Source organism: Hippopotamus amphibius, chromosome 7 (genome assembly GCF_030028045.1).
Source record: "Hippopotamus amphibius kiboko isolate mHipAmp2 chromosome 7, mHipAmp2.hap2, whole genome shotgun sequence".
Lineage (NCBI taxonomy): Eukaryota > Metazoa > Chordata > Mammalia > Artiodactyla > Hippopotamidae > Hippopotamus > Hippopotamus amphibius.
In genome coordinates, this window is record NC_080192.1 from 135,873,863 (window position 1) to 135,885,872 (window position 12,010).

The 12,010-nt window shown below is 43.9% G+C and overlaps 1 protein-coding gene across 1 annotated transcript; it reads right to left on the reverse strand.

Annotated features, from left to right (window-relative positions):
- Positions 1–7,307: 7,307 nt before the first annotated feature.
- Positions 7,308–7,889, reverse strand: MSGN1 (mesogenin 1). The gene has a single exon (XM_057740697.1). The coding sequence runs from the start codon at positions 7,887–7,889 to the stop codon at positions 7,308–7,310; it is 582 nt and encodes a 193-aa protein (XP_057596680.1).
- Between the last annotated feature and the right edge of the window lie 4,121 nt (positions 7,890–12,010).

The following is a 12,010-nucleotide window of genomic DNA, read 5'->3' on the forward strand; positions in this document are numbered from 1 at the left end:
CCAACTGCACTTAAATTTCTTGAGAGCAGAGACTACATTATGCCCTCACAAGGTTATGAAGAAGATTAAGAAAGAGCACAATGTTACTTGTGTTAAATTTGTGGCATCTTGGTCACCCTCCACCCATTTGTTGCTCCAAGACCTAGTACTCAGCTAGCTACACATATGCTTGATAATCTGTACTGCATGAATGATTAAAACATAAAAGGGGCCCTTAAATGCAAGCCAACACCACATGGAGGTCTGTGCTCACAAGCTGGATAGGATGAATGCTGTCTGCCTGTACCTAGTGATGAAAGAAGATTCTGGCTTTATCTGCTTCATTTCTCCCCCTTCCTTTCCTAGGAGAGCTCTAGTGCTGGTCAGGTGTGATCAGAACAGAGGGAGAGGTGAGTACCAAACCAGGGCAGTGGGGAGAGCAGGAGGAGGGAAGGACAAGAGTCATGCAGATACAAGTGGGCAGGAAAATTTTTCGAAAAAATAAAATATGAGTGAGATCCAGAAAAAGCAGAAGTGAAGAGATGATTTTAAGAAATATTACTAAAGATTGGACTTCCTCATGGACATGTAAAGAAGTACAACATAAGAAGTAAAATGAGAAGAACTTGAGGATTTAGTAACTGGGCCAGTGGACCACATCGTCAGTTGCTCATTACAAGTGTGTGATGTCCTATGCCAGGTGCTTTGATCAGGACCTGGATAAGTAACCACGTGAGTTAGCCTGTGGGTGAGAGAGGCTTCTCTCAGGTTGAGAGTCAGCTTCCTCACAGCTGGAAAGATGTTCAAACCCTCAGCCTCTGGATCCTGCTTTCTTGTCCATTTCCCTACCCTGCCCTCCAGACTCACTCTGTGTACTTCAACCAAACCAGCCTGCTTGTGATCCCCAAACCCTAATGCTTTTTCAGACCTCCATACTTTTGCACATGCTGTTTCCTCTGTTCAGGATGCCCTTGGCTCCCTTGAGGACAACTTCAAGAGCCTTCTGTGTGATGCCTTCCCTAAGTCCCGGCAGGAGCATCGGATCCTTTCATCTCTTTATTTGTCCTTCTCCCTCGCTGGGCTGCACACATCTCCCCTCTGCATCTGCACTGCTGCCGCCAAAGGGCTGCCGCTGAAATCTGACTCCAGCCTCCTTCCCTGACCCTCATTTCTGCTCTCGCAGCTCCCACCATCACTGCATGTCTCCCCACTGTTTCAGTGCTGGGGTTCTCGGCCCACTGCCTGACTCTCAGCTACCCCAGATTATATTAGGCTTTTGATGTGTGTTAGAATCCTGGAACTTAAATTACTTAAATGTCACCTGCATTCTCTGCTAGGAAGTAATTAGATGTGTAGTGAAAACAGGGATGGAGTCTCTTGGGGATGCAAATTCTCAAGTTATGAAGGGGAATAAAATTCTGTTCCGGGGTTTAGGCTTTCATCACTCTTCCTTACATGCAGATGCAGACTGTTTTGTGTGCCCACTGACTAGATTCAAAAATTCAGAAAATGTTCCACCTTGAAAAAAATGTACCATAGAGCACATTTTGTTGTTCTGTTGTTATGAGGATGTCCTTAGGGGCAGGCTTTAAGGCACAGCCAGATTTCCTTTGGAGACAGAAGAGTGTAGCCGGAAAGTACCAGACCAGGAGTTTAAAAACTTGGTTTCTGGTGCCAGAGCTGTGGTGTATTCATAGTTATGATACTTTGTCATTATGAGCCTTAATATCCTCATCTGTAAACTGAACATAACAATCATTGTTCAACTTCATGTATAATTAGGTACAGGTAAGATTTAATAGGGTAATGTATGTAAAATGCTTTGTAATCACTAAACCAATATAAAGACACACCTGGTGTAATAGTAAGGGCTTGGTGTGGAACCTGCTGGGGCTTGATTCCTGGGTCTGCTGCCGCCATGTTGCATGAACTTGGATAAGTTATCACTTCTCTGTGCCTTAATTTTTTCATCTATAAAATGGGGAAAACTTTAGTCCTTATTTCATAGGATAAAAAAGTAGTTATTTCTTACTTTATAGGGGTTAAAATAGTTATTTCATATGAAGTACTTAGAACAGTGCCTTACCCAGAGTAAGCACACCATATATATTAGTTGTTGTGCCATTATTAATATTATGATTGCCATTTTTCATTTCATCATTTTGTTCCCAAAAGAAACTGAAGGAAACAATGTGTAAACTGTAGACCCCAAGTACTTCTGAAATCTGATCTATGATCCCTTTGGAGGCATACAAATGCACCAAGTTTATTACAAAACTCCCACACTTTTTTCAGATTCCAGTCTGTGAGAGAGAGAGAAAGAATGGTCATGCTCCTACCATGCGGGAGGAGAGCAGAAAAGGTATCACGATTTAAAATATGCCCTGATCTCTGTACATCCTAAAAAGTTGCTTGAACAGCGCATATTCAAATGCAAACTGTCTTCAAACGAGAGCGTAGACTAGTGGGAGCGGCTTGAAAGCAGAGACTTTGCTGTGACTTGTTTTGTTCCTGGCTGCGTTTCTGGCCCCTGGAGCTTAGTATTGTCAAAAGAATGAGTCAAGCAGCCCTGGGTGGAATCCTGGGCCCTGCACCAATTATGTGACCTTGGGCTAGGTGACTTGGCTTCTCTGAGCCTGTTTCTTTATTTGCAAAATGGGCTAATATTAGCGATCTCCTATTGTTGGCTGTTAAGAGTAAAGGAGAAAAAGTATATAGAGCTTTTGGCCCTGAGACTGACACCTCAGATGACTCCACAACTGCTGTTGGCCGGGCTGGGAATAGCCCGTGTGGTGATGCTTTCTAAACTCTCCTCCTTTCTGTGTGGCCCTGACCTCCAGCCCTGCTGGGCTCCCCGCTTAACGTAATGAAAAGAAGCAGAAGTCAATAGAGTTTATATGAGAAAGAACTTAATGGAAAAGTCTGCTAAGGAAAGGAGAGTCAATAATCCCAAACAAGTCATTGTGCTTCCTCCTCAACCTTCTCAGAAGTTTTTTGTTTTCTTCCTTCTCAGGGTTAGGGACTTTCTGGAACCAAAATATTAAGAGCTAGTCCTTCCAGATACTCTAAGAGGCACTGCTTAGTCTTCAGTATTTCATTGTAAGGTACAGGTTATCTCGGGTACCCAGCAGGAGGACAAGAGGCGTTTGGCAAGCCAGCATGGGCTGTGCCCCCAGGGGTCAAGGCTCCTTCCTGCAGCCTGGAGCGTGTATGGGAATCAAATGACGTCTTGAAGGAGTCACATAACATACTAAGCTACTGTAATAGGAGCTCAAAGCAGCAGCACCAAAGCTCATCGGCATATGCCTCTTGTTTTGCTGGTTTTTTAAAGATATCTTAAGGGTAATTCTGTAGACCCGTCAATTTGCAGCCGCTCTCCCCCGCTCCAGCTCTGACATCTCCCTCAATTAGCTAATGTGGCAGATACAACAAGAAGAACAAAGAAACCTCAGCCTGGTGTGAATTGTGGAACATTTTATTGAACACAAATGAACAGGAGAAGTCAGGTTTCTCTGTGGATTGAGAAGGATTCTAGGCGCCAGCAAGGAGGTGAAAGGAATGTCGGAGGAAATGTCTGGGGCGGAGGCAGACGTTCAAAGGGAAATAATTTAGAGGACAAGATGAAGAGCCCTTTCAGAAATGCTTCAGACAGTGAAAGAAATGAGGGCCCAGAGATGGGGAGGCGGAGACAAGGCTGAGAAGCCTGGGAGTGAGCATTCGTCGGGAGAGCTCTCTGCCTGCCAGCCCAGGGCACACAGAGGCGGCTGAAGGAGAAGGCAGCCGGGTCTACGGGAGGCGCCTGAGCTTTGGAGCTAGAGCTGAACTCACTCGCTAACTAGCCAACCACGTGCCAACAGCTAATCATGTGGCTTTGTACCATCTAGCTGTCCTCAACCTTTGTTTCCTCATCCTCAAAGTGGGACGGATGAATAATGCCCATTCCCTGGGACTGTTAGGAGGACTACGCGAAATTATGAATGTGAAAACACTGACCACGACGTAGTAGATGCACATGAATTGTGTTTCCCTAGCCAACACCAGAAATAACTTATTCCTAATCTTGAGCTAGGCCTGAGCCAACGGCTTTCAAATATTTTCTAGAGGAATCAAGAACCTGGTCCAGCTATCCTCCCCACAAGGGAGGCGACCTCACTGGGGACTGCTGCCGGAGTTAAATGCTGACGGACAGCTGCCTCTCCCGGTCAGGGCCCACCTGGGGCTGCAGGTAGTGTCAGTAAGGCAAGGCCCTGGGCCAGAGGCCCACTCCCAGGAAGCTGTCACCTTCTCCGGGCTTTCCAAATGCCTTTCCTCCGGGAGTACCTTAGGAATCCTGGGGGTAAGCCCATCTAGTAGTTGAGTCGGTGGCTTTCCAGAATTTTTTGAAAGTGAGGACAGGACCTCCTAACCTATCCACAGTATTTGGTCCCCAGGGTAACTGAAATTACTCAAGCTATTTATAAACCATGCTTAATGCTTGAGCTTGGAAAAATCGAAAGCCAAGATCATTTGGGTTCCACTGTCTTTAAAATGGCAAGGAAAATAACAATTGAGCTAAATGCTGATCAAAAGCTGAATACCCCCTTTCTCATATTATTATCCTCTCGAATTCTCCTCCCCTGAGACATGAAGCACAACACGCACATACACACACACGAACAAATACACATACATGTACGCACACATACACTCTCACATGAACACCTGTACGTTCCAGAGTAGAGTCCCTTGAAGAAAATCTTGAAATTGTTCAACATTTTCTATTTTCTTCTCTAAAACATCAACAAGAAATATGTGAGAAGTGGATGAAGATTTGTATACATAGGATGACATTTTAGCAACTGTGTCCCACCACCACCCACCACCCCCAATGACAAGTTATACTTATTCTGCAGTTATAAAAACACTAATCAGAAACAAAGTTAGATTCCTTCTTTGCACTGTAGACAAACATAAGTTGCAGGTATGTTAAAGATCCATACATAAATAACTATTAAAATATCTGAAAAATCAAAACATTTAGATAGCCTTGGAACCGGGAGAAGTTAAGCAAAGGGAAGGAACACATAAGCCATAAAAAAAAAGAGGAGAAATTTTATCAAGTAAAAATGAAAAGCTTCAAAGAACAAAAGATACCAGAATCAAAATCATAAATATAAGATACCATACACAAAGATGGTAACAAAGTGATAGATTGGAAGGAAAATTCTCAATTCATATAATGTGTGAAGAACTTACCCAAAGTATTAACAAGAAGATAAATAACCCAATAGAGAAATGGCAAAGAACATAAACTGGCAAGTTATAGAAGAGGAAGCAAAATGAACAATAGTCACAAAAAAAATTTAAAAGATGAGCCGTCTCAAATGGTACATAGGGAAATTAAAATGAACACAAGAACAGCAAAACCATGTTTTTAATCCACTGAAATTTCAGAAGATTGATAGTATCCAGTGGCAACGTGGACCATCTGGTTCTATCCCATAATGTTGGGGAAGTGTAAACAACCACAAACTTTTATGAAAGTCGCCTAACTTTTATATTTAGTGAAATTTAAAATGTGCCTGCATACAGCTCTGATCCAGGAATCCCATTTTTAGGAAATTTTCAGGCTAATGAAAATATCAGTGGATAAAGCTAGTTGTCTGTGATGTTTGTTACAGCATTTCTGGGTAATAAGAGACTGAAAACAACCTAAAATTCATTCAAAAAGTGATCCACTAAGCAAATTATGATTAGCACTGCATACCTGTGCTATGGACCATGTTGGAACCTCTGCTTTTCACTATATTTTTCACACGTGTGACTTAGGACAAGTTTGTGCTTCTATTTCCTCATCTATAAAATCGAGGTAATAATGGTACTTACATCATGGATTTATTTGTGTTACACTGGAAGGACTTTTACTATATATTGCTACGTTTAAAAAAAAGCAATTTTGAGAATTCAAGATATTTTTTAAAAATGTATATACACCTATATTTATTTGTACGTTTGTATCAGCAAAGGAAAAATAGTGAAGTTATATATTAAACTGTGAACACATTTACTGCCTTTGTTATTTGTTATTAAAAACAAGAATAATCACCAGTAGAAAAAAAATGACAGAAGTGAACAGACAATTCATCAAAAAAAAAAAAAAGTGTGACTGGTTAATAACAATTGGGAGAAAAATTCAGCCCTAAAAAAGCCTACTGGTTTTGGAGAAACTCCTTAATTCAAAGCCCCCATTTCAATGCCACGTTCCATTAGATGAACCAAGCCGAGGGTGCTACAGTCATCCACCCTGAGATGAGGCCCAGTGAAGGGGGGTGTGTTTGTACAGGGGTGCATGTGAGGTGATTTGAGGGATGGGGAGGAGGAGGAGACGTGGGTAAGGAAAAAAATCCCTTTGGAGGAGTTAGATATAGACTTGAGTTCTAATCCTGACCCTTTTCACTTATCTCTAAACTCAAACTAGTCTCTTGTGCTTTTTTTAGCCAGTCTCTTCATTTGAGAAATGAGTACATGAAGGGATTCAATGAGGTCATATTCACACCTGGCCTGAAACAGGGAGCACCCACCCGCCCAGCTCTATTCAGGCCCCGACTGTGATGCTGAGTCTTCCTCGTCTTCCTCCTCCTTCCAACCCCCTCATTCTCTGGCCCCCAGCGTATACAGCCTCCTCTTCCTTCCTTTAGGAGAGAAGGGGCTGGACTTTAAACTCTGCACTCCGTCTTAATGTAGCCTGTCTGCCTGTGAGTTTCTATTTACTATGACATTAACTTCTGCATTTAAGTGATTTTGGTCTCTGCAAAAGCAAAGCCCTGATTTTAGTCACACACACACACACACACACACACAAGCACACAAACAAAATAAAACATGAGCACTATAGCCCTTTACTTGACACTAATCTTTCTAAATAAGAATACAGGTGCCACCCTGGAGCCTGTACAACATACAGGTTTAGTTAACAACAGAGAGACATCTCCCCACACCAAAATGGCAGGAGAAGATTAATTGAAACAATTTTACACGATTGGAAAAATACATTTGAAATCATTGACCCTTTAAAATACCTTGAACAGACAGAAAAGGGCAAAGCCATCTATCTCTTTGCAAAGGGCAAGTCTCTTGAGAAATGGTGGGAAAACTGGAAGCAAAAGTACCTGCTTGTCTGGCAGTTAAGTGTTCTGGTGGTTCCGACTAGTCCAATGGGAACTGGTCACCACACTCACTAGATAAAAATAACCAGGTGCTGTTGTTCTGTGAGCTGGTCCAGGTCTTTAAAGCTCCTCTGCCCTGTCCCAGGGGGCTGGGTGTTGAGTCCCTGAATCCCTGGGCCGAGCTCAAGAGCTCTGGGGCCGAGGCTCCCGCCCGCTGTTGAGAAGGTCTGTGAGTTCTCCGATGTACTTGATGGTGTACTTCAGCGTCTGAATCTTGGTGAGCGGCTGGCCCCTCTGGCTGTAGACGGGTGGCAGGTAATTCCGGAGAGTGTGCAGGGCATCAGCCAAGGTCCTCATCCGGAGCTTCTCCCTCTCGCTGGCCTTCCGTCTCCGCTGGACAGACATCCTGACTTTGGTGCCCTTCTGGGCCTTGGGGCCACCAGCGCCCTGCAGATAGGCAGGCTGGAAAGCTAACATATCATAGTCCACCTCCACCAGGCCACCGGTCCCAAGGCCACCGCAGTCATCTCTGCCCCCATTGTTGGCACCTCCATGCCCACAGGACAGCCCAGCCGCAGCCGGACAGGGAGAAGAAGCATAGGACTCCAGCGACGGGGCCGGAGAGAGGCTCTGGGTGGGAGAGGCCTGGGTCAGCTCAAAGGGCCCTGCCCTGTCTTTCCAGTCCCAGGAGGACAGCAGGCCAGAGCTGTCGGAGGAGCCCAAGCCCTCTTCAAGGCTGAGGAAGGTCTTGCGCAGGTTGTCCATGCCTATGACACAGCTGTGGAGAGGACGAGCCTTGGGCAAGTGAGAAGGAAAGTTCTGCCGCCTGGTCAGGGCAGAGCTCTCTTTTATGATGGTCGGGGAGAAGTGATGAAGTGAGAAAGAGGGCTGGGTAGAGGGAGTTCAAAGGAGAAACCAAGGACCAAGATGGAAAATGAACTCTTCAGGTGTCACTTTCTCCTCATTGATAATTAGCATCTTCCAGCTAAAATGTCTTTAAACAGAAAGGCCTCCCAGAGAAGAAAAAAGGAATTATCTTGCTGTAACTAAACCAATTAAGGCTGCGTAACTAGACTTAGCATCGTCCTGTGGAACTCATTAATGAGGGAGCCAAAAAAAACAAACCTGGGGCAATCTACAGCAAGGAGGTGGTGGCGAGGGTCCTGGTGGAGAGGAGCAGAGCACCCCAGAGGGGCCACGACCGCCTAGATATTTCGGAGCAGATGGGGTGCAGTGTTGGAGAAGCCGTGTGGTCTAGGTATAAGGTAACCCCTCTGAGTTTTGACTCTCATTTAGTCAAATGCAGACAGCAGCTCTCACTTCGTGCGGCTTTTGGGCGGAGGGCACATAAGCACACCGTAGATGCTCGTTTCCTTCTCTCCTTCCTCTTTAGCAAATTTCCTAGGGTTTTGCAGACAAGCCTCCCCGCCTCGCCCCCCCCCCCCCCCCCCCCCCCCCCCGCCCCGGCAAACACACACACACACAATGATAATAACAAAAGCCAGCAGCTCCAGTAAACCCAGAGCCTTAAAAAGCAGGAAATATCCTTCAAGGAGCTTAAAGCCCTTGCTTTAACTGAGCAGTTCGGAATTTCCCCACAGCAAATAGACACCAGGAAACAGAAAGCTCCTTTAAGGAGGGAGTTTGGAAAATACCTGGCATTTAACCTTCTGAAGGTCTTTTTAAAATCCAGCTGCAGGGTCACACCTTGTTTTTTGTAATGTATAGAGGAAGTGTGAAATTAACTAGGGAGCCTGTTTTCCCCACCATAGCTCCAAATGCCGCTGAATGTGTTAAGTTGGATGGTCCTGCTAGTTTGCTTCACTTCCTAATGCTCTGAGAGGTAGACCCTGTGCTTTGGAAAGGGGGTCTCAGATTCCCCATTTGTCCCACAGAAGTAGCTTATTCTCCATGTAACTAATTCTGCAAATTAGTATGAACCTCAGAATCACAGTGAGTTACTTTTCATATTAATGTGTCCTTTAACATGGTTATTAAAGTCCCTTTGCAATTATTGAAAAGAAAGGTCAATGGTATAATTAGAACATTTGTGGTATTTTTTAATTAGCTTGGTTCGGGGAAAAGAAGCTCAAGCAGGTAATCTGTGGAAGAATGCTCTTAATTTTGCCATTTGCTAAAGGACCCTAAGACATATCTTGAAGAATAATAACATTAATGAAACATAGTAAATGTAATAAATGACTTCTCCTTTCCCGTCTCCCTTTCCTCTTCCTTCCATTCTGATTGGAAAGCCTAGAATCTGTTGATTCTGTTCAAGGAAATTTACATAGTTATAACTAACCTTTATTAAAGACAAAAACAAAAAAACACTTTACAGATGAAAATACTGAGGCTCTAGGAAGTTAAGAGACTCAGTAAACATGTCCCCGGTAGGAAGTGGTAGCACTGCTAGGAAGTGGTTGACCCAAGATTGCTTTTAAGACCGTGAAGCCCACCTTTAAAAAAAAAATCTGTTTTCTCTATTTCAGCTGTTTTTGGTAGAGGCAGGTGACCTGAATGTGACTCAGAGAGAAGGGTACTCTCAGAAGACTTCAGGTGGCTCTGGTGGCCCCTGTCATAGCAGGATTTCAGGCCTTATATTCTAGATTTCACAGCTTTCCATGTAGTACCATTTCTGCTTCCAGACTCCGTAAGTGTTTTACCCTCTCTAAAGCTTCTTCCTAAAATTGCTGTCTCTTAAACTTCTATTTTCAGAAATTTCATTTCCTCAAAGAGACAATATCTGTCAAATCCTTGATATACCGTAGACACTTAATAAATGTAGGTTTTGTTCTTGTTGTTACTGTCTGTGCATGGTCAAATTCACCAGCATCAGAACGACTTCCTGGGTTTTGACTCCTCTCCCCTGTCCCCGGTCACCCAGCATTGCTGGCCCCGGAAGATCTGCTCTTAGAAGAATGAAAACTCCCTGGCTTCCATGTTTGTCAGTGTAGACTCTTACTCTGGTAAGAAACAAGCCAGAGTCAGGCTTTCATTTACGCCGCTCATCTCCATGAAGCATTTCTACGTTCAGTCAGAGGGAAAGGGAGGCGGAGGACAGCCTAACACGGTTAGCATTCGAAGCCCTGAGCGGAGCACACACTGGTTGGTGCTTTTTTATCTACATTGAGGACCAGGCCACAGAAACTGGACGAGACTTAACTGGACACAATAAAGCCTAGTTGACAGAGTGGTGTAGCAGGAAGATGAGCTAGAGTTCACCTTCTTTAGAGCAAACGACTCACTCCCTCAGGGCCATAGTATTTTAATTTGTAAAAGGAGGATAATGATATCTGTTCTGTTTGCTTTGTGAAAAGCATCTGTAAAATGAAGAGTGTAGACCAGAGGATCATTAAACCCCCTTCCAACTCTAAAATACAATGACACACATTACTGCGTGAACATGTTACTTGATCAAAACGGTACCCATCACACCCAGGAAGGGACTGAGAGACCACTGAGTCCATCCTTTTATCTGCATTCTGGAGATGGCAATGACTTATTCAATGTCATACCAAAAGGCTGTGGCAGAGACGGGAACCGAGAAGTCAAAGTTGCCTGATTCCCAGATCTGTTATTTTTCTTCCCTTGAAGCTAATGCAGATTAAGTGATAGATAAGCTTTCATATCAGTCGGAATACATAGTTCCCACAGTACTGAGTTATTGGAATAAATATTTTAATATGAATTTATTGGGATTGCCATATATACGTTATTAAGAAAAAAATATCAAATTTTACACTTTAAATATACACAGTTAATTGTATGTCGATTATATCAATAAAAGTCCTTTAAAAAAAAAGGGAAAAAAAAAGAAATGAATTTAAATGTCATTCATTCAAAAAACACTTAAAATCTATTGTAACTATGATTGTAACACATTAAAAAGAAAGCGCAGTGGTTAGGAATCCGCCTGCCAATACAAGAGACATGGGTTCGATCCCTGGTCTGGGAGGATCCCACGTACTGCGGAGTAACTAAGCTCATGCGTCACAATTACTGAGCCTGTGCTCTGGAGCCCGTGAGCCACAAGTACTGAAGCCCTCGTGCCCTGGAGCCCGTACTGCACAACAAAAGAAGCCATGGCAGTAAGAGGCCAGTGCACCACAACAAAGAGTAGCCCCCACTTGCTGCAGCTAGAGAAAGCCCGCGTGCTGCATTGAAGACCCAATGCAGCCACAAAAAATAAAATTAAATTAAAAAGAAGAAGAAGTCTCCAACCCCAAGGCATACTTCTAAAACAACTAGTAAAATTTCCTGGTGCTATTTTCCAAAGAGTAACATAGGGGTACAGATGGTCTCAGCTTTCAAATCCCAGGCCATTACAGTAACCTTTTCACTGCAGTTATACCCATAGAAAAGGACCTAGGATTTGCTAAACAGATTAATGAGTAGTCTGGTGTCTAATTTTCAGAATGATGAGCTTCTAAGGGAACGACAGTCACGACCCCAATAAAAGTCATGGCTCCGGCATGGACAACTGGGCATTTCACATTAGCCGTCAGGTGATTGTAAACACTGGACCTAAGGGCCAGGTCATGCCACTTCCAGAAAATTGACAAATAGTGCTCAAAGCATCAAGTGGAAACAGGAGGCAAGCTTCAATGCTTGAGTCTGAAACCATCAGGGGTTCCATGTCACTGCTAGCCCATAAGGCACCTCTGCCCCAAGTTAGGAAAATGCCAAGCTTGGAACTATTTCAGCCCCACTGACCTCTGGCTAGGCACTTCTGTTCAGGGCTCAACCCCCACAAATGGTGGCCCTGGGAACCCTCTGTGGTGTGTCTCCTTTGCAATATTAGCATTTTTCAGTACTTTAGTGGCTGTTCAGACATTGGTGGACAGATGGAATGTGGTAGTATTACAAACATGCAGCCATTGGAGTCA

What these genes read in the sequence shown, in the direction of transcription:
- MSGN1 (XM_057740697.1), bottom strand. Translation starts at nt 7,889, where the DNA reads ATGGACAACCTGCGCAAGACCTTCCTCAGCCTTGAAGAGGGCTTGGGC.